The sequence below is a fragment of the Chelonoidis abingdonii genome, chromosome 7 (genome assembly GCF_003597395.2).
Source record: "Chelonoidis abingdonii isolate Lonesome George chromosome 7, CheloAbing_2.0, whole genome shotgun sequence".
In the NCBI taxonomy this organism is placed as follows: domain Eukaryota; kingdom Metazoa; phylum Chordata; order Testudines; family Testudinidae; genus Chelonoidis; species Chelonoidis abingdonii.
This window is the reverse complement of record NC_133775.1, coordinates 13,300,512-13,323,171: the sequence shown is the minus strand read 5'-3', so window position 1 is coordinate 13,323,171 and position 22,660 is coordinate 13,300,512. Positions and strand designations below refer to the sequence as shown.

The window sequence follows — 22,660 nt, the reverse complement described above, 5'->3', positions numbered from 1 at the left end:
GTGTTGAATCCCCATGGGAAAGAACGTTTTCTCCTGAGTGCTTTACTTAGATAAGTGGTAACAAAAAGCTAGGCTTTAAACAGCCTGGATAAACATCACTTCTCCTGTCATTCTGCTTTTGCTTCCTTGTGCTTGTGATGTCATCCATAGTATTCCAAGGCACCAAAAAGGCTGCTCAGATGTTGTAACCAGTACTGCAGAGACTGGTCTAGGTAGCACCTCCCGAAGAGTTGACAGTTGCTATTAAACCTGGAATTTCAGGGTTCATAATCTAGTTCTGTAAATTGATGAGGTGGATTAATTTACATCAAAGTAATTTAAATCACTGACTTCAATCATGATATAAATCAGCAAGTAAATCACCGATTTTAATCATGTTTTACATTTGTACTTTTTTAGTTCTTCTCCTAAAGGACTGATTCTCATTAGTTGGTAACTATTAAAACATATTGATTTGCAACTAAATACCTTTGCACTATTTACTGTTTTTTGCTAACCAGGAGGGGGTTGTGTGTACACACTTATTTAAGCAGTTAAACTATGTAAGTTGCATTTGTTCAGATTCTTAATCTTTACAGTTTTTATTATGTCAGAAAATGGCAAATGCATTCCTTATTTACCAGATTCATTTTTTACTTGTGATTTTTTTGTCAAGTTCTACTTGAATGGTAATTTAAATTAAATTAAAAATGCACTTGTTAGGTAGTTTCATTTAATGTAAAAAATTAAGTGCTGGATACATTTTAAAAAAATAGAATATATTGGTTGTAAAGCTAACTGATTTATTAAACACCAAAAATGTTATCTCTAGCTAACCCATTGAACTGATTGTTTCTGGTAACCATGCTCTTCAAGATTTTTAGATCTAGTAGAGCTTATCCTCTCACACCTGGTTTTTATTTAGATTGGATGAGGTGAACAAGCTCTCCTTTCTTTTCAGCTCCCAGTTGGTTTCTTAACTTTGAACTGAACTGAGCTAGTTGAATAAACTGAATTGAAGAGAATATTCTCTCTGCACCTGCAAAAGAGGCTAAGGCTGTCCAAAAGCTGGTTTAATACTTCTGTAAACTCTGGTTATAGGTGTTTTAGTGTCCGGTTCGATACCAGGGCCCCACCTGACCTGCCACCCACCCCAGGCCTCAATCTGGGCAGCCAGTTTCAACTCTGTTGGTCTCTAGGACCTAGTGAGAAGATGCACCCCCCTCCCTAGCACCCCTATGCATATGAGTGTAACACCCACTACTACCTCTTCCAGCATCTGAATGGGTCATGAGTTTGAGCTACCCCTAGGATTTAGCAGGGATGGAACTCTTCCAGCCTGGAACCGAAAACCCCAGCACAGTTACACATGCTGGTTCTAGGTGCTTAGCGAGTGACTTCCACCAGTTCAGTAGTTTGCCGTCCTTTAAAACTTGGCAACAAACACGGACTGCTCAAAATTATTGTATTTAATTTAAATGACTTTAATAGATTACAAGATGTTTTTAGGACCTTAGGTCAATTTGAAATTGTAAGTAGGCTTGTTTTTGTTTGTTTTTTTAATTAATTTAAATTAAAATCTGATTTAATTTTTTTAATCACTTTTTTTTTTTTGCATTTGACTTTTTTTTAATCCAACCTGTAAATTGCCTTTGGTCCAAATCAGGTTTGCAAAGGTGAAAGCAGTGGCTTATGATGTTTGCTGTGAATGGCTTTGTGGGAAGAGGTTGTTGCCATGTTCTGGCTAAAAGACATTTTAGAAGCAGCCCATCTATTTGAGATCCTTATTATTTGTAATGTTGAATAAAAATGCTTTATACTGATTTGGCTATAAAATGTAATGCAGGTACGGGTGAACTACAAACCTATACAATCTAAAGCTGCACTTGTCCCCTGCTTCCCCCTTGACTAGCCAGTTCCCAGAACCAATCTGGAGCAAGTAATAGCTGCGACTTCACAGCTCACTGCATGCGACTGGTGGAGTAGGAGCTGGCTGCCTGCAAAGGCAGAGAAACCTAAAACAAAAATCAGGAGTGCCAAAGTTCCTTCTGAACTAATTTGTGCAGAAACCATCCTGTGCCCTCGCTAAAAGGGGCATTCCCCACAACCAGGCCATTATTTCTTCCTTCAAAAAACACTTGCAGAATAATGATCTCATGCGTATGAGGGGCTTTATGCTCAATAGTTATTTTTCAGTCTTGCTGCTCAGTATTACTGTATTGGGTTTTGTACTTTGCATTGGTTACACGGTCTTTTCTCAGCAAGGTGTAAATAGCTTGGCAGTTTCAAATTACACTGAACTGAAACCGAAGCATACAGGTTGTTAGCCTTGGGGCAAATTTTCTACCAAAAACTGGAACTGGCTGAATTTAAAAGTGCTGTTAAGCTGGCTTCCCTCTCCTTTGTGTTTTAAATAAATCCATTGACCTTGGAGTGAAGGACCAAAGAGAGAGAGGCTATGGAGGAGAGGTGAATTCAGTGGGCTGATGTGCCAACTGTCAATGGAGCCTTCTGAACCCAAACTCACTACCTGGACTCTGAATCTGAGGGTTTTTGTTGACTGAAATTGGGTGAGAAATACTGTGGTGTTTTTCAGCTAGTTCCTGACTTGTCATAAGGTTAACCTTGCCCATTTGAATGCCTTCTGAGTTCCTTGTTTTGTTGAAATTATCGTAATTTGTGATGGCAAACACTTGAAGAGATGCTGTTTACCTTTTTAAAATGGATTCTCCAGCGTTGCTCTCTCTAGAGAAGTTTTGGTGGGAAGTGGAGATTTGTAGGTGTGGGACTTAAACAAGAGGAAAGAGGATCTTACTGTGTTTTGCTATCTTGTGGGTTTTCCTTTGTGAATGCGATTTAAACGACTGGAGGAAGAGAGCGATAGTTCTGTTATGTAACATCAAGTACACAAGTTCATCGTAAAAATTCAAAGGAAAGTAATCACTGATTGCATTAAACTCGATCACACTGGTTTTCAAATTACTGTGATCTTTAAAATGGCACTAGCAGTATTGGCTCTTTTATCTACAGATAAATGAGCAACAGCAAAACTTTTAGAGCAAAATGATTATTCCTGTCCTAGAAGGGACATTTTCTGTCAGCTGTGGTGTTGAGGGAAGGAATCTTTCTTTTCCTTCTGAGTAGCAGCAGCCTTACATAATGCTGTTCCTTTTTAGAGCAGAAGCTGCCACTTATATTAAGTAGCAGGCTTGTTCAGTGTGTACACTATTCTTCTGACACAAGCAGAATCTGCTAAATTTAAGCTAAGATCCTTCCGTTTTTTTCCATAGGTGAAAGGCCAAAGTGGAGTGATTGGTTCATAAAATGAATACTCTGTTGTTTAGTCTTGCAGCTGTTTATCTTTACCTACTGTCTATAAAAATGGCCAGTTCACCTGGCAAGGGTTCTGTTTCACGGCTCACTATGGGGCTGATCTGCATGCCAGAGAATTCCCCTTTGCCCCACAATTTATGTAATATAGAGGGAGTAAATATTAATATGGTTGCTAAATGGGAACAAGAGTTATCTAAGTAACCTGCAGTCTCTGCTGTACACAAGGGTGAACAAAACCAAATCATTTATGTACCAAAACAAAGGCTTTCAGCAGAGCCACTTGAAGTTTAGGAGTACCGTCGAAGCAACTAAAATATAAGGAAATGCACGGGCTTTGTGAGGGGCCTGGAGGGAAGGGGCTGTTTGTGGAGCTGAATACTGATGGTTATTAGAAGACACCATTGTCGTAGCTTCCTACTCAGATTTGAACCTTAGCGTTCATAAACTGAGAAGCTAGCATGAACCCTCTAAGCTTAATTACCAGCTTAGATCTGATATCGCTGCCTACAGCCAAGTGATTCCAGGGCTTGGCTCCTCTGGTCTCCCAAACCTTCTCTGGGAAGCCCTGAGTCTTACCACAAAGGGAAATAACCCCCCCTCCTCGTTCTTCTCTTTACTTCCTCCCAGGCTTCCCTCTCGGTGTGTATCCTGGAAGATACTGTACTGTAAACTCCTTAGAATTATCTAAACAAAAGAGAGGCAATTACCCCCTCCACCCCCTTCTTCCCCCTCCCAGTCTTTCCCTGAAGAGACCGTAATCCTGGCACAGGGATTTCTATCCCCTAGAAGCCTCACTTAGAAAAGAAAATCCAACAGGTTTAAAAAGAAAAGCTTTATATAAAAAGAAAGAAAAGCACAAAATGCTCTCTGTATCAAGATAACATATACAGGGTCAATTGCTTAAAAGAAAAATATGAATAAACAGCCTTATTCAAAAAGAAATAGAATTTAAACATTCCAGCAACTGCACCACATGTAAATTACAAAAACAATATAAAAACCTATATTGTCTTATACCTGTACTTACAACTGGGAAACAGAAGATTAGAAGCTTAAAGATAGAAAGATCCCTCTCATAGCCGAGAGACAGACAAAAGACACAGACCCAAAACATTCCCTCCCCGAGCTTTGAAAAATCCGGTTTCCTGATTGGTCCTCTGGTCAGGTGTTTGGTTCCCTCTGTTAACCCTTTACAGGTAAAAGAAACATTTAACCCTTAGCTATGACTTGAAGTTTAGGAATACCGTTGAAGCAACTAAAATATAAGGAAATGCATGGGCTTTGTGAGGGGCCTGGAGGGAAGGGACTGTTTGTGGAGCTGAATACTGATGGTTATTGGAAGACACCATACTGGAAAATTATAAAATGGCACACTTGCAAGGTGGGGGATGCACCTTCTTGGAGGACAGGGCAAAGCAATGCAGCAAATCTGGAAGAATAAAGCAGACTTGTTAAGTTTATTTTTTAACTAGTTCTAAATTTGGCACAATAGAATCGAAAATCAGATTCTCCAATGGATTAACAATACTAAATATTGTGGTTTTTTTTAAAAAAAGCCTCAGTTTTTGCAGGGCCATGAACAGGGTGCAACATGAGCCCCTCCTCTTGGTTGTTTATGGATAATGTGAACTGCATTCCCAGAAGCATGCTGACCTCAGACAGAGAGAGAGAACACTGGTGCAAGAGGAACAAGGAAGTAAATAAATGGGGGGGGGGAGAGGGGAGAAGAGGGTGTTATGTCAATTGGAAGCCCTGAACAGTGGGTTCAGAGTCCTCAATGGTGATCTCTGAAGGGAAAATCAGTAGGGTAAGAGACATAGCAGCTTTTGTTCCAAAAAATCTTGTAGTTTTAAAATAAAATAAAATAAAAAATCTAAGCTGATGCGTCACCTGAGGGCATCTTTGCTGATTTCTTTTGCCATGAATGATGCTGTTGGATTTCTAAAATATGTACTTACCATAATTAAATGGATGGTGTAGAAAAGTTGTTTAAAAAGTCACTTTAGGGTCAGTCCCTGCCTTTAGTTGCACCTAGGCATAGAGCTGACCTGAACAATATTTGGTCCCAAGATATGAAACTTAAAGACCATCAGCTTCCATTTTGGTTGAGTGCTTAAGCACAATATTCTGTGAATGGGCATAGAGGGTTAGGGTTGATTTCATACCCCTTTGATGCTATCAGTGATTAGTCGTGGGTTAATTGGTATAGTGAGGTATGGCAGGAGAGGTTGCCTTTTAAATCTGACATGAAATCAATTTGTCCATCTTTGTTTCCTGCAGAGCGCAGCTGCAGCACCAAGTCCAGTACTAGGAAACATTCCTCCTAATGATGGAATGCCAGGCGGTCCCATCCCTCCAGGTTTCTTTCAGGTAGGTTTTGAACTTCCTGATTCTTTTTGGTGGTGTTGCATATGTCTCCTTGGCTCGTTAATGTCAGCGTTGCACTTCCAAGAAGATCCCAGAAAATAGTCTGATGCTTTATCTCTTGATTAATTTTTTTAATGAAAAAAGCCAGTAGTAGTCAATCAATTGTAACATTCTGCTGCTATTCCACATTTTTTGTAAGCACAGCAAATTACTCACTGATACTTTTTTTTACAATTGATATCTTTCCAAAATTGCTTTTTTGGGGGAAAAAGGGGAGTAGAGATTTTATTTTATTCTTCGGTCATAACGGGCTTGTGCATAATTCAAAACATGCTGGATTTTGGTTCTTGGAACCTTTTCCCTCTGGTTAACCACTTGATTTTTTCCAACTGCAATCACTGAACGCATTTAACAAACACTAGCTTAAATTGTAGCCACAGGCAGAAGCAGATTCAATATGGGTCAAAAATCATTGCGTGTCAAGGAGACACCTTGTAAGAATTTGTCTGTCAGAGTTCTATAAGTGTCCTCTCCATTTCCATGGTTCATTTTACTTATGCCCTGATTCAAGACTTGGCAATATAATCTATACGTGATCCTAATAGGAAGGACTTTAAAGAGCATTTGGAATGGAAGCTTTAAGATTTATTATGTGTAAGATGCTTTTGATTTCTCTGAAACCTCTTTATATGCCATGTATGTGTACTGGTTGCTTCAATGTGAAATCTTGGTGCGTTACAATCATGTTTCTTAAGGAATAAGTGCTTGTTCATGTAACAAATGAGCTGGCTGTCGGTGGGTAATATTTGTTCTGACCAGTTGCTGCTGTTATCTGGGTTCATGATTTGTATACAGGAGAAGTTCTTGGACAATAGACAGCTTTACTTGATAAACTGATCATGATTTGTTGTGGCAGTATTGCAGTTGATGTGCATGCATGGAGAGATGGGATTTTTTTTTAAACAATTCCCCATTTCCTGAACATGCTCATGTCAAAATAAGAATATTTGAATATTGATTGACCTGTTTCAGGGTTACCAAGCCTCTCTAATACTGGAGGAGACAAAGAGAGAAGAGATGATGCCTCACAGATTATAGCTGCTGCCAGCAACTTGAGTTCTGTTCCCCGTACATAACAAATGTGTTTTCCAGGGTTTTAATTTGCATTCTGCTGAGTGAGGAATTGGTCCTTATTTGTCCCGCCCCAGCCTGCAACCTCACACCTCTGTGGGGTTCCAAATTTCAAAAAAGTTGGAGCAGATCGAGAAGTAACACATTTTATTTAATCAGAGTGGATGTGGGGTAGGAGTGAAAGAGGGAATTTAAGCATTTCTTCCTTCCTCTGGTTTATAATGGCCCACAGCTCTAGTAGCTTTGGTGTCCATTGGTGGGCAACAGGGCTCCCTCCACATGATCCACTTGTCACAAGAGGTGCTTCCCTAAAAGCTGCCCTCCCACCCCAAATTCTACCCCGCACATTTCCTTCCCCGAAAGCCACCCCCAGCTGCTGTCTCCCTCACCCCTGGAAAGGCTGCCACCTTTTAGCGGGGTCTGAACTTTGTACTAAAACCACCTTAATATTGTGTTCTTAGGTGTTTGGATTGTTTCCACTTTTGGATATGCTGGAGACTGCAAGTTCTGCCTGCTCCAGCAGTCCTGCTGGGGGGGCTTCTGTGTTGAGCTGTTAGCTACTTTTCAGTTAATTTCTTATCTTTGTAGCAGAACAGAACACTGAGTTGGAGAGGGCAATGTCTGAAGGGACACAGGAAATGCAAAGGATTGAAGTAGCTAAGATTTCCTTCCCCGTCCCATGTGTCAGCCTGGGCAATAGACTGACTAGTCCACTAGCAGATGAAGGAAAGGAATAGAACCAGAATGTAGTTACGGCGTAATGTGGAATCTGATCACTGAAGGTCATTGACTTGGTGTAATATAGGGGGTGCTCTGACTGTGCCCTGATTGTTTTCCAGACTTGACCTACTTCCTTGGGTTTTGTCTATTAGTGGTTAGTATGGATTCCAGTAACTTCAAAATAAAAATTCCATTACAGAATAATATTAATCTGAACAGCACCTCAGAATCATAGATCTGGCCTCTTCCCCCAGTGAGCTTAACACCAGATACAGGATGTTCAGGAAAGGAGGGGCTGGGGGATTACTGAGGATACCAAAGGGGGAGGGATTGCCTTTCAAAGCTAGCTCTTAGAGGAGGAAGAGGCCTGGCCTGTGAAGCCAGAGAACTAGTTCCAGGCTTCAGGGGAAGCATGGTAGGAGGCATAAGGCCAAGAATGGGAAAAGGCAAACAAAGGAGAGAAGGGTCATGGGGAACAATGAGATTGGCCCTGCCTGTCTCTAAGACCTGTAGAGTTGTCAGTGAAGATTACCGGGGGAAATAAGGAGGTCCGTTTGGGGGGTGATTAGTTTAGAGATGACAGTGGACATCTCCTCTTTTGGCTTTGTAGGAGAGACTGGAGATAAGGGGACAGGTTTTGGGTGTATTGGAATAGGGGTGGTGGTTGAAGCCATAGAGTCACTGGGGGGGAGTAGATCTTAATATAGCGTGCACAGCTATGAGCCCAACGGGCTCTTACATTGTAATACTGGTACGAGGTTCTCTAGGGCTGATAAGGATTGTAAAAACTCTCATTGTGAAGCCATTTTCACTATAGTCTATGGGCCAAATGCGTGACCAGCAGAGTTTTGAAATATAGTTGTATCCAAGATGATGACGGCCCTGGGAGGCTACTGGTCCCAGCATGCAATGCCCCAGCTGCAAGCCACAACTTTGTGCTGGAATTTGTGGTGGAGAATGCCTACAGTCTATTTCATTTTATAAAAATTAGCTACAACCTTTCATCTTGTGGCAAATGGTAAATGCAGCCTTCATTTGTGCAAAGCTTGGACACACTTGATGGTAAAGCATTGCCATTAGATCCTTCTTGCTGCCAGGCATCTTGCCAAAAATGAAACACTTTAACAAGTGCCGTATACACATATATGGGTTCAGAATGTTAATGAACTAGTGCCAGGAAACTTTCATGTTTGTCATGTGACTGTACTACGGTCACATGGATGGTTACCTGCTAAAATTCCTTTCCTCTCCTAATTGTGACCTATAGTACAAAAACATTATTTTTTCCCTTCACTCATCTTCAAAAAGGTCAGGGAAACTCTTCCCATCCTATTTAGAAAGCTAAATTTACGCCTAATGTCAACAGCAATAGACTAGATCTGTCCTGTTCCTTGCAATGGACAAAAGGGTTACTGCTTAAGAGCGACAAACAAAAGTTTAAGGCCTTTTTAGTAATGAGTAAATGCTGTGCAAGTGTGCGTGTGTGTACATGTATATGCACACACGTATGCATATATAATAATCCAGAGACATACTCTGGTTATATATTTTCTCCAAAGTTTGAATTCTGTGTGTCGCTCTGTAACACACTCTGATGAAATGGAAAGTTGAACATAAATCAATGTCTGCTGCTGTGTTAGCTATGCATCAGCAGTTAGTGAGAGAGATGCACCATAACAAAGCACTAGCTAGTCAGTGTTCCTATACTGCCCCCTAATGCTTAGAGATCTTGGGACTTGTGAAAGATGGGGGGATTTCTGAATTGGTTTTTCATTCGCCTCCTTAGCGTTCATTACCCAGAATAAATACATTTGTTTACTAGCTTGTAATCCTGTTGGTAAAACAGAAATGAGACTAATGGAGGAGAAACTGAGGTACTCTATGTAACTCATGATCCCCCTAGGTGAAGCTTTCAGGCTATTATGCTTTTTTTGGTATCACATCAGATGTCTCTCATTAATATTTCTAAAGCCTTGATTATTACACTTCCAAGTAGCTCTTATTTAATGGTGTGATTCATAGACTCTAGGACTGGAAGGGACCTCGAGGTCATAGAGTCCAGTCCCCTGCCCTCATGGCAGGAGCAAATACTGTCTAGACCATCCCTGATAGACATTTATCTAACCTACTCTTAAATATCTCCAGAGATGGAGATTCCACAACCTCCCTAGGCAATTTATTCCAGTGTTTAACTACCCTGACAGTTAGGAACTTTTTCCTAATGTCCAACCTAAATCTCCCTTGCTGCAGTTTAAGCCCATTGCTTCTTGTTCTATCATTAGAGGCTAAGGTGAACAAGTTTTCTCCCTCCTCCTGATGACACCCTTTTAGATACCTGAAAACTGCTATCATGTCCCCTCTCAGTCTTCTCTTTTCCAAACTAAATAAACCCAATTCTTTCAGCCTTCCTTCATAGCTCATGTTCTCAAGACCTTTAATCATTCTTGTTGCTCTTCTCTGGACCCTCTCCAATTTCTCCACATCTTTCTTGAAATGCGGTGCCCAGAACTGGACACAATACTCCAGTTGAGGCCTAACCAGCGCAGAGTAGAGCGGAAGAATGACTTCTCGTGTCTTGTTTACAACACACCTGTTAATGCATCCCAGAATCACGTTTGCTTTTTTTGCAACAGTATCACACTGTTGACTCATATTTAGCTTGTGGTCCACTATGACCCCTAGATCTCTTTCTGCCATACTCCTTCCTAGACAGTCTCTTCCCATTCTGTATGTGTGAAACTGATTGTTCCTTCCTAAGTGGAGCACTTTGCATTTGTCTTTATTGAACTTCATCCGGTTTACCTCAGACCATTTCTCCAATTTGTCCAGATCATTTTGAATTTTGACCCTGTCCTCCAAAGCAGTTGCAATCCCTCCCAGTTTGGTAGCGTCTGCAAACTTAATAAGCGTACTTTCTATGCCAACATCTAAGTCGTTGATGAAGATATTGAACAGAGCCGGTCCCAAAACAGACCCCTGCGGAACCCCACTTGTTATACCTTTCCAGCAGGATTGGGAGCCATTAATAACTACTCTCTGAGTACGGTTATCCAGCCAGTTATGCACCCACCTTATAGTAGCCCCATCTAAATTGTATTTGCCTAGTTTATCGATAAGGATATCATGCGAGACCGTATCAAATGCCTTACTAAAGTCTAGGTATACCACATCCACTGCTTCTCCCTGATCCACAAGACTCGTTATCGTATCAAAGAAAGCTATCAGATTGGTTTGACACGATTTGTTCTTTACAAATCCATGCTGGCTATTCCCTATCACCTTACCACCTTCCAAGTGTTTGCAGATGATTTCTTTAATTACTTGCTCCATTATCTTGCCTGGCACAGAAGTTAAACTAAGTGGTTTGTAGTTTCCTGGGTTGTTTTTATTTCCCTTTTTATAGATGGGCACTATATTTGCCCTTTTCCAGTCTTCTGGAATCTCTCCCGTCTCCCATGACTTTCCAAAGATAGTGGCTAGAGGCTCAGATACCTCCTCTAACTCCTTGAGTATTCTGGGATGCATTTTATCAGGCCCTGGTGACTTGCAGGCATCTAACTTTTCTAAGTGATTTTTAACTTGCTCTTTCTTTATTTTATCTTCTAAACCTACCCCCTTCCCGTAAGCATTCGCTATGTTAGACATTCCTTCAGACTTCAGTGAAGACCGAAACAAAGAACTCATTAAGCATCTCTGCCATTTCCAAGTTTCCTGTTACTGTTTCTCCCTCCTCACTGAGCAGTGGGCCTACCCTGTCCTTGGTCTTCCTCTTGCTTCTAATGTATTGATAAAAAGTCTAATATAGAATTGAGTGCTTCTATATTAGCTATTTCTCTTGTGCTGGAAAAACTGGAGATCCTTGTCATTTCATTTATTTTCTTCTTGGGTTTCAGGCATAAACACATCACTCGTGATTGTGTAATAAAGCTCAGCGTATGCCTTAGCTTGCTAATAAACCAGTGGCAGTCTGTTTTCTCTCTAAAAATATGGGGTGGGAACTGATTGGTTTAAAAAAATAATTTCCTAGTAGTGTAGATACCAGACTGCTGCTGAACCAGTTAATAGGAATAGACCAAAAGAGTGTAGCCTGACTGCAGTTCTAGGCTCCCCGGATCAGAATAGTTGGGCTGCTGCTGCACCACCAATGCGTGTCGCAAGCTACGTGATGAGTCCTGATCCGGAGCTTGAGGGCCAGAATGTTGCATCTCTCTTGCCACAGTTACAACATTCCTTCCTCAGGTCGCCTTGGGGAAAGGACAGCTGTAGCACAGAGCAGATGTACGTGTAACCAACCAACCCTGGTTCCTCCATGGGGCCAGAGAATGAAGCCATCATCAGCCCAACCTAGTGGGGTTAGTGCGGCGCTCTTACAGCTGTCACTGCTGGTTTGATGGGAGTGGGAGTCTCAGGCCATCAGGAGAGGATGGCTTTAAGGAACAGACATTGCTGGCAGGGCAGTTCACATATAATATGAAGTTAAGAGGAAACGGAATGAATTTTCTTTACTCTGCTGCCATGTCAGGAATCAGCATTTTTCACAAGTTAACCTTGTTACATGGGCTTTTCTACTGGAATGTGAGCAATTTCAGACTCTGACTTCTTACCCTCACTACTATGTGGATCCCTCAGAATAGCAAACTGCTGGCAGGAGCCACAGAACTTCACTCTCCTTCACCCACCACCTCCGTGAATCAGTCTCTGCTAGACAGCATGTGAAGGGCAAAACACCCTGTCTCCTGCTCCCAGGCAAGGTGAATGTCATGAGACTCCTAGGAAGCAGCAAGAAAATACAGGAGTGAGGGCCTATCCTATTTGTTTTGCCTGTGGAAAATACTCTCCAATAGACTTCTCATACCCAGCCCCTGGGAGGGCCCACACAGATCAAATCTCTAATGGTTCCCCCTGAGGATATCTCAATTCAAAACTCTATTAAGCGGTATGTTTTGATGATACTGTCTAGCCAGGGTTCAACATGCTTCCTGGGCATTGCACTCCATAGTGGATTTGCATTTTCTACCAGCAGCTTCTACGACTTCGTTTTCAGCTGAGGATGACCTCCTTTCCAAGAGAGCATGGGACTAAAGATCAGTGGTATTAGCCTTCCAGCTGTTCGCAGCAGAGGCTGGCCTTGTCAGATTGACCATTACATCTGGGAATGATGTTCAGCCCAGGTAGTGGAACAGGGTATTCAGTCATACAAGAAGCCTGCTATTTAGAGTTTGCAACAAATGCTGCCTGCCCCCTTTCCTGTCAGACGAGGGCTGATCCTTACAGTGTACTTCATTTTCTGTTTATGAATCACCCCAATTTCAAGCCTCCACTCCAGGTTTCTCCTTCTCCTTTTCCTCCTCCTCCTAAAACAAAGAGCTCTCTTCCTAGAAACTCAGGGCACTTGAATAACTTTACCTTCAGGAGTCCTCTTTGCTTTTCTAGGGAATAGAAAGCTGTAGTGTTAGGCATAGAGCTCAGTTATGGGATTCCACATGGCTGCTTGTGACAACCAAAGCCTATTTTTTCCAGCTCACTAGCACATACGGTGCCTCAGACAGTTTGTGAGAGATGTCCGAAAGCTTACCACGTAAATGTATTCACAACAAGAGTGGTCTGAAGAGCTCCAAGACAATCCTCTGCAACAGTAGGTTGTCATGGCAAACTCATCTCCGCAATACAGGTGCCAACAGACAAACCCAGGAGAACCAGGGGTCCAGTTGTTGTGAAGTGAGATGAGTTGCTTTCTACCAAACTGGGCAGGAAATCAGTACCTCACGGCAGGCAGAAAGTTTTTCCCAGGGAGTGGTGTGTGCATGCGGAAGCATTTACAGTGGGTGTATCAACATTGCCCTAGTATTTGGATTGGTGAGAACTTGCCAGATCTGTTCCACAAGGGACTCATTCCCATATTTGGAACTGGTTACTTTGTTTTCCTATGCCTTCCCCTGCATATGATGGGATTTCTAATAGATTCTCTCCTTGGTAGTTCCTTGCAGATGAAGTGGGCTTTGTCGGCCTCCTCTGGCATTTCGGTTAGTTTCCAGGCGGATTCACATGTTTGGCTTTCAGATACCCCTTAAAATGAAAGCTCTTAACCTCGCGAAGCCATCAGATGGGGAAAAGTCTTTTCTTGCAGGATCTCTCCTCCTGATGGTGGTATTAATTGGGACCAGCATAAAGAATTATTGTCCTGTTCTGTCCTTTGTTTCTTCACATTGCAACTTCGTTGTCCTTTAAGCACCTTCTGCCATCTGTCTTTCTAAACAGTGTTGTCTGCCTTTGCATGCCCAGGCTGCCAGCTTGGGAACTCTCCAGAGGGCTGTATTTGGGTTCTTACAGGGTAACGGTGGGCTTTCCTTCCATTATTTATGCCAAAGGGTCATGTGCTCCTTTCATTTGAACTGGGTTGCAAGACTCCTCCCTCAAACTGTTGTTGTGACCTAGTCACAGTTGGACTGTAGGGGGTTGGATGCTGGATATTCTAAAAGAGTGCTAAAAAGCTCTCGTGAGAATGAGATGGAAATCTTTTGATAAGCTTGGTTGTGTTGGAGGGAATGTAAGCCTTTAAATTCAAGTTAGCTAAAGGACCAGGAAGTGTGTAGGAGAAGATTGTTCTAGAAAGAATTCCCTGCACCCAGAAGAGTAGAGCTCATGAGATGTGAAGTGTAGCCTGAGTGTTGGCAAAGAGGTGGTTTGCAGAGTGGTCTCTTCTGGCATTCACAAAGGGTTGCAGGTTTAGACTCTCTTCTGCCCTAGGTGCAGCAGTAAGTTGTAGAGCTCTTCAGACAGTAAGTACCTATTTCTTATTGTCACTAAATCCTTGTGTAGTGGGTATATATTGGTTTTTTTTTAAGAGCATTATTGTAAAGACAGTCTCAGACAATGAGATTCTTACCTGTCAGTAAACTTAGTTTCTGCGTTGCTTTGCCCGTTCTGAGGGCCCCCTGCAGGTCACTTCATAGCTGGGTGACTGTTTTGGGGAGTGAGGATATGGAGAGGGAGATGAGTTATTGAAAGGTTTTTTTTTTTTTTGTCTTTTTTAGAAACTAACCCCCCCCCCCGGCGCAAAAAAAAAAAAAAGCTCATGTGGTCTGTAACATATAGCTGCTGGAGTTTGATTTGGGGAAACAGAACAATTGGTTAAAAGAATAAGTATTGTTGAGTTAAGGAGATGCTTGAAGCTGTTGATGCCAGGAAGGAGTCTATTTAAAGTTTATAGTAGGAGTGGTGGGATGAAATGTAGAGAAACTTAAACTGGCTCTCAGGATAAACTTTCAAATGTACCATAGTGATTTAGGAACCAAAGTTCTGTTTTCAAAAGTGACTTAGCAGTAGGTGAGAGAGAGTTGAAATCATCAGGCCTAGCTTGCTATCCAGAGAATTAATGCCCTACTGTCGCACTCAAACCATACACACATAATAGTCAGGAATACAGCCACATAGCTGTAGAGTTTTAAAGTAGGGGAGAAATTATATCTACCCCTAGCACCATCTTAAATAATTCTTCTCCTCTTAACATCTGAACCCAGATCTGTCTACCCAGTTGACCTACACATTTTCAGAAATGATTTAGGAGCCTTTGTCCCATTGAAAGTCAGGCACTTAAGGACTATTATTATTAAAATATTTTTCCATAACAGCATTATTATAAAACTGACACCCCAGCCGCTACAAAACTACAGCAGGTTTAAACATTTCTGAGCATGATCAGCTTTACAGTTGGGAATGCAGCCTCTAGCCCTGTGGCATAGTCTCCCAAGGGCAGTGAGGAAAGCTCTTATTATTTGAAATATTTAAAATCACTGCACAAAGCGCACAGTAAACGTAAGGGACTAGAGCGGGTAATCATGTCAGGAGGATGGACTTGGTGGCCTATAGTTGGGCTCTTCCTTCTTTTAATTTTATGGTTCTGGAACATCACAGCTATGGGGAAGGATGAGTGTTTGACAGTATTCCAAAGCAGGATTGGTCCTGCATGACTGCCACTTATCCTGAGCAGGGAGAGTAACCAAGCTCTTCAGCAGTGTGTGGGATACCAAATCCAAACTTGCAGGTAAGAGTCGTCATTTCAGATGCCCATAGGTCAGCCATTTGAGTTTCCTAGTAATTGAAGTATGGCTTGCTAATTTTGTGCAGCTGCTGCCAAAGCCCTGTATCCTGAACCTGAGTACGTGATGAATCATGCTGCTGCTGCTGCAGGACAGTTTTTTTTCTTTAAAGTTTTTCCAGTTGTTCGGACTGTAAAATGCAGTTGCATTCCTGCCTATTGCATATATAGCTTGAGTTAAAGTTGAGCATTAATCCTTTGGCCAGCAAGCCTAATGCCTTTAATATGCATCTCACCTACTGCTAATGTTGTCGTAATTAACTATGGAGAACTAAAGTAAGGGAAAATGATGATATCTGCTATTATGGAAAATGCCTCTCTAATCTCTGCAGTGTTTTCTGATAGAATGGTTGAAGGTTCTTTGATACATTCCTGCACTTATTTTGAAGGATTCCAGAATTTCTCTAATAATTTATTAGTGATTTGATTTTCCCAGTTGGCATCTTAAAATTTGATCTTTTAAAAAGGGGGCTAGGTTCTGTTTTCTACCCAATCAAATATACAATTTCAGACCTCTCTCTAATGATGGTAAATTACATTTTGGGTGCCCTCTTTTATGTTGGAATGTGTACCTAGAGAAATATCATTTAGAACATGGGATACATTCCTTTAGCAAAGTATAAATTGTAGATAACTTGTTGTGTTGATACTTTACCTTGTTATATCATTCTTCATTATTCTGCCCACCCCTAGAGGTACTTAAAAATGTTTAAAAAAAACAAAAAAAACCCATTATCTAAAAATATGCAGCTTATAAAACATAATCCATTTGTGCTAAATTACTCTTGAAACAAATTCATGCATACACACCCCCTCCCTGTGATCGTTTGTGCAATTTTCCATGTTTAATATTTTACAAAAAAGGCCTGGTCTACACTGAGTGGTGTGGGGGGTCGATGTAAGATTCGCAACTTCAGCTACAGGAATATGTCGACTTCAGCTACGCTATCTTATTTTGACTTGCCTCCCATCCTTACGGTGCAGAATCAACAGCCACGGCTCCTCTGTCGACTCCGCTTCCACCACTCACCCTGGTGGAGTTCCGGAGTCGACTGGAGCACGTTCGGGGATCAATATATCTCGTCTAGACGAGACATGATATATCAATCCCCGATAGATTGATTGCTACCCACCGATCTGGCAGGTAGGCTGGACATACCCCAGGTTGAGAAGTTGAGTTTGTGAAAGACAGAGTGGAAATAAGCTCATCAGCAACAACAAAACACTTCTATTCTGTATTAGCATAGATTTGTCACTAAAAGAAACATATTTCTCATAGTCTATCTAGTTAAGGCCACTGTAATGAGCCGTGCTGACAGAAATGGACCAGAACACCTACAGGAACCTGTAATTTGTCTTCCCAGACCACTGTGGTATGTCTTTCAGAAGTACGTGAGAGAAGATAAAACAATTTTTATCAAGCAATGAGTTATACCTTTGTTTCCCAAAGTGCAGGCGGAGACTGGGACACGTTGTTTCCTGAAGTCTCATCTTTCATTTAAAAAAAAAAAGTTTCTAGCTATTATGGTTGTGAAGAAGACTTTCAAAATGTGAATTGAGCAGGAGTAATGTAGACTTAAGCAGATCTCTACAGAGAACTTGAAATGATGTCCGAGTTGCAGACTGTCCCATTCGTTTCATTGGGTGCTAAGTCAGATGCTGATGTGTCAAATGTCAACATACTTTGATGAGCAGTGAATAGTAATTATAGAATCATAGAATATCAGGGTTGGAAGGGACCTCAGGAGGTCATCTAGTCCACCCACCTGCTCAAAGCAGGACCGATACCCAGACTGTTAAGTGGCCCCCTCTAAGATTGAGCTCACAAGCCTGGATTTAGCAGGCCAATGCTCAAACCACTGAGCTATTATGTAGAAAGAATAAGAATTATGTTCAGAACATCTACCCCAACTCATCTCAAAGTGGGGTTGACCCAAAGAACTAGCCAGAGTAGAGCTGCTGGGAGGGAAAATGGGTTTAACTTTTCTGAAAAGGGGCTCAGCTTTCACAAGTTTGGGAAATCCTGGGCTAAACCATCTAAAAGAGATATTGAAACAACAAAGATCAGCTCTCACTTGCTCAGAAGCACTTGTTTTTTCCTCTTAATACGGAATGAAATCCCTGATAATTAGTCTTGTACCTGAACAAGCATTTAAAAAAAACAAACAGGATTTTTTGTGGGCCCGTGACACCATCCAGTTAGAGAAGTTAGGTAATGTATGTTGAACATCCTAATAGAAGTGTTGGTTCCCCAATAGGAGACGATGAATTGGCTCCATAAAGAATTCCATGTTTCTGAACCATTGAGATCAGTCATATGAGTTCACTGATAGATTTATAACCAAAAGAACAATTGTCTTGGAGTTTTTTCTTTTTTAAAAAGAGGAAAATAAATATCCAACAGGCACACTTGGTTGAAATGCAATTCTCCTCGGTTGTAGAACATCTGCAAATATTTAGAGATAACATCCAGAGGTTCTACCTTTTTTTTTTTTTTTTTTTTTTTTTTTTTTTTTTTTTTAATAAGAGGTATGAAATGAATCTTAAGCTGTGCTGTAAAAGCTGGAAGGGATTGGGATGTGAGAGAGCAGAAGAAAATAGAATGGAAGGCTGCAGTTTAATCTGAGCACAATGGATTTAGTGGCCTCAGGGTAGCAGACAGGAAGTAGCTAACATTTTCAGATGCGTGTTGTTGTTGCTGTTTGAAAACATAGAGCTCCTCCCAGGCTGCATAACAAGTTGAAAGAGCATGCAGCGTTTGCTGAGATGTTTGCATAAACTGTACATCTGCAGTTACATTATCCAGAAGTAGCTGTCATGAGCATTACTATTGAAGAATAATGCAGCCATGAGGATTTGATTTACTGCCGTGTGCTGTTTGCCAACAAAATGTTTCACAAAGTCTTGAATTTCCTGGGAGTATGTTACAATTTCTCGCGTGCTTGCAGCTTGCACAGGGCCATTACTGTCTGTCTGTCCATTGTGGAGCGGAGGGGAACAAGGGGAGGGAGAAGATTTGGAGTTTCTTGGAAAGGACTCAATTAACCGCCGCTGCTCTTTACGCTGAGCTGTATTTTGGCAAACTGTGAACTTTCTGGAGATTAAGCAATTTATACCAGAAAAAAGGACTGTCTGTTTGGAAGTGTGCAGACAGATCCCATTCCAAGACCAGTTTTTCTTTGGAGGAATTCAGAGGAGATGTGCTGTTGTGAATTGCAGTAACCTACTTGCTGATCAGACTTACTTAAGAGCAGAGATTGATCTCTCCCCTTTAATTAACACCGGCTGTTAAGGCAGAATCACTCTAATGCTCTTCCATGTAATGTGAGCATGGGGTGCATGGGGAAGGGTAACATGCTTCTCAGACAGCGTGCTTGCTTCATGCATGCAAGTGTCGCTTTTAACCTCCTGCTGCTTTGTCCCAGATGATTGTTTTCATGTAACACTTCACCAGGGAAGAAGCCAGTACTAGTTGAATGTGAGCTGAATATACCTTCACGCATCCATTCCATTAGGAATGGAAGGGTCAAAAGATGAAAGTCCCAAGCAATGGCCAGTTCCAGATCAAGATATATATGTTTTCAAATATCTGAGAGTCTAATTCCTTTTCTAAGTGGGGTTTAAATGGTACCTGAAACTTCTCAAACACAACTGTAAGCAGTCTGTGCTCTCACCTAACGCCTTCTAAACCAGACGGTAACTAAGCTTGTTAGAAGGTAGAGAGCGTCTTAAGGGGGAAAGCAAGCACCCAGTCCACATTTGATGCATTTCAGTGGCAAAACCCCAAGACCAACTTTGAATTTGAAGGCTAGGTGGGGCATTCATTCTCTGTCAAATTGCTGATGTTTTACTCTGAATTGCTTATTCAATGAAATAGATTTCTTGGTCTTAAAGCTTTAATCATAGCTCCAAAATTTCAATCTGCTTTGCAACCATGCCCTGAATGTATCTTAACCACACCAGTCTGCACACTGGTATATGGAAAATTGTTCTTTGGCAGAAGCTGATTCATGGCTGTATTGTGGGTGTTTAACTCTGCTGTGATGAAAGTGAAGCTTTGTCAGGGCAATTTAATGACAGGTGTGTTTGAAACTCTTGCTGTGCATTACTGTTCTCTGCACAGCTCCAGCAGTGCTGTTCTCCTGTGCCACTTCTAGTTCTTCTCCACACAGTCATTGAATCAATGCTGAAATATTCTTGCCGGAAACAGCTTCAACCACAGACAGGGAGTCGCTGATTGTATCGAAATCCAGTGTTCAGGCAGGACATTGACTAGTCCCCATTCTTTTCCAAGATCTTTCTCTTTTTGGAGGGATGCCACTGACCATTTGGGCATGTGTGTTAACTGGCTAGAAGTTTCTTGAAAGTTGTTAGCTAAACATCGCTAGCTGCCTTGATTTCGGCACCCCCCCCCCCACGGAAATACTCACGTTTTGGGGAAGCCACTGGATTTCCTGCAGCAGTTCCCTAATGATGCTTTTAGGAATAATGATCTTTACTTTTTTATCCCTCTGATGCCGTGTATGATTAACAGTAGACCACTCTGCTCTGAAACTGAAGTCCATTTAAGATAAAGGCAGAAGGCATTACTGAGATGCATGGCAAAATGAGAAATCCATCTTTTAGCCTTATTTTAAAAAGCAGCTTAAATGTAAACATTAATGACTTGTATTGGTCTCTCCCTGGACACAGTAGAAGCAGTACATCCTAGTAGTAGGGAAAGCTATTGTATGTTGTCATACTCTTCTTACTCTTTTCCCATCAGAGCAGCAGAATATCTGGTGTCGGAGATATTACTGCTAAGGCTCCCCTGCAGGTAGTGCCAGGTTTATATCTCCTTTTCTTTCTGCAACAACCTGCCATACCCCAGAGATGGTGAAAACCTTGAAAGCCCCTAGATATGCAATCAACCCAAATAACTTGTGTGTGAGACCATTAGGTTTACATAGACACTTGCCATTTCCAGATTAAGCACCAATACAAAGGATTCATATCTGCTCAGTTTGGTCATTCTCCAGGGTGTGTCAGCTGATGGGAGAGGTGGTTTAGCAATAGTGTTACTGAAGCTATGTTGCTCTTGGGATAAGCCCTCTGCTCTGCATGGGAGCCCATAATTCTTGGGTATTCTGGCCAATCCAGCAGAGTGGTGACCATGCTGCTCTCACTTAACTGGATAGCTCCTGCTGCTGGAGCGTTTTTGGGCTGACTGCAGCCTTCCCAATCACTTTGCCCGGAGCAGACCTTTCACTTTGTCTGTCAAGTGATTCTCTTCCCCCCGGCCCCAGGAAACAAGGTTCCTGTTTTTTGTTTTTTTGCCCCTGGTAATTCCCTCACCCCAGCTTGGCTTCTTGGAATGGAGAGAACCTTCATGGAAGCACTTTAATGAAGAGAAGTGCCCCACCCTTCCTGGCATGTTCAGTGCAGGGTTCTTAATTTGGAGTGCAGGTGCTTCTGAGCACCAAAGGATTCCCCAAGCACTTACCGTCCCATTGGCACACCACCAGGTCTGCACTGCTTCCTACTGTGCTGGATGCTTCGGGGGGGCGTTCAGCAAAGCAGTCTTCACACTGGGCGCTGGCCTGTATCCCCTTCAGTAACAGCCTTTCCGCAAGCCAGCCCCCCCGTCCCCACTTTGCTGGCAGATGGGTTGCAACTCCCTTTGGGACAGCAGCAGAAAACTGCCGGTCTGCTCCCCCTGCAGAGCCTGAATCCAGCCACTGAGCCTGCAGGCATGTTCCAGTAAGGGGCAGAGACTCCCTCACAGGGAGTCCAGCACCAAACTGTGTGTTTTTGCGGATAGAGCAAGCCCTGGTGTATTGTGGTTCCTTGATGCTTCCGGATCTCAGCTCCTGCTGCTTTCTTGGACTTACTGAGTTACATACAGATTCTGGCGTCGGTGAGGCCTCAACACACGATGCCTCTCCTTTTCCCCAGGAGTGATCTCAGGATCCTCTAAGAAGGCTTTTTGCACATGGTCTGAGAAGGTGCTCATTGATGTAAGTCTCATCACTGCCACACTCCCTCTCCTGCTGAAGTCATTGGTTGCATCCTGATATCTTTCACTATGAGTAGCTGTAGCTACCAGTTGCCTCCTGGTTAGGTCACCTCGGGGAACCAGAATCTTTTTAAGTGGTGCAACTGGCCCTTACTAATGTGCCTTTCAAACAGTCGTCCTGGGTGTCTGTTTCCTGACTCTCCAGATTGCCTTTCATCTGCCTTTCAGTTTGGTTAGAGGGTTAAGCAAGCAGGGTTCCTTTATTGTGTTTTTGTAGACCTGTAGTTACAACTCTCTGGCTGGGCGGGTTTGCATGGCAGCCCTAGTCTGTGCCTGGCTTAGAACACTGAGCTCCCCCTAAAGCAGTCAACGGGAAAAGGAACTATCAGTCATGAGACTTTGTGCCACTTAGAAATGCACGTTCATTCTCAGAAGGCGGTCTGGGCAATCATTTCTGTCTGAACAGTTCTCATCTGCGGAGGAAGGTGTAACGCCTTGCTCGTGGGGTTGGGTAGTCTCATGAAAGCGGCTACGTTCTTTTGCTTTGCCACAGCAATCAAACGATCCCATTCCCCAGATAGATGAATCAGCACACCAGGAAATGCTATAAAGATTGGGGTTCATTCTGCCAGAGATGCAAGGTATTGGATGGAGAAACATCAGCCCTCTTAGCGGTCTTGTAAGTTTCTTCCCAACTTGTGGCCAGTTCCCTTTTTCCCAGAGCATTACAAAACTGAGTTGGTCTTTTCTCTTTGGATACAGTCTTTGGGCAACATGCCTGTCTCTCTGTTCTGTGTATGTTTCAAGATGAAGAGGGAGTGGTATGTAATCTATAAGTAGAGAAAATACTTATGGGAAATGGCCATTTTTGAGCTTAGAGCTACCTGAATGTACATCATAAAGGATCTTTTTAATCTTGAGGCAGTTTTAACTAACAAGGGTTTCTCTGCGGTGTCTTTCATTTGACCCACAATCACCTTTTTCTTTTATTGGTAGTGACTGTTGTTTTTGTACTTACTCACTAAGCTCCAATTCTG

General features: G+C 42.2%; 1 protein-coding gene across 8 annotated transcripts in view; it reads left to right on the top strand.

Moving 5' to 3' along the window:
- The window catches only part of SSBP3 (single stranded DNA binding protein 3), a 140,545-nt gene that overhangs the window by 94,494 nt on the left and 23,391 nt on the right, over window positions 1-22,660 (top strand). For all 8 annotated transcript variants that reach the window (XM_075067628.1, XM_032766925.2, XM_032766923.2 and 5 more), the window contains one exon: window positions 5,593-5,682. In XM_075067628.1, coding sequence (XP_074923729.1) covers window positions 5,593-5,682 — 90 coding nt within the window. The remainder of the gene's footprint in view (window positions 1-5,592; window positions 5,683-22,660) is intronic.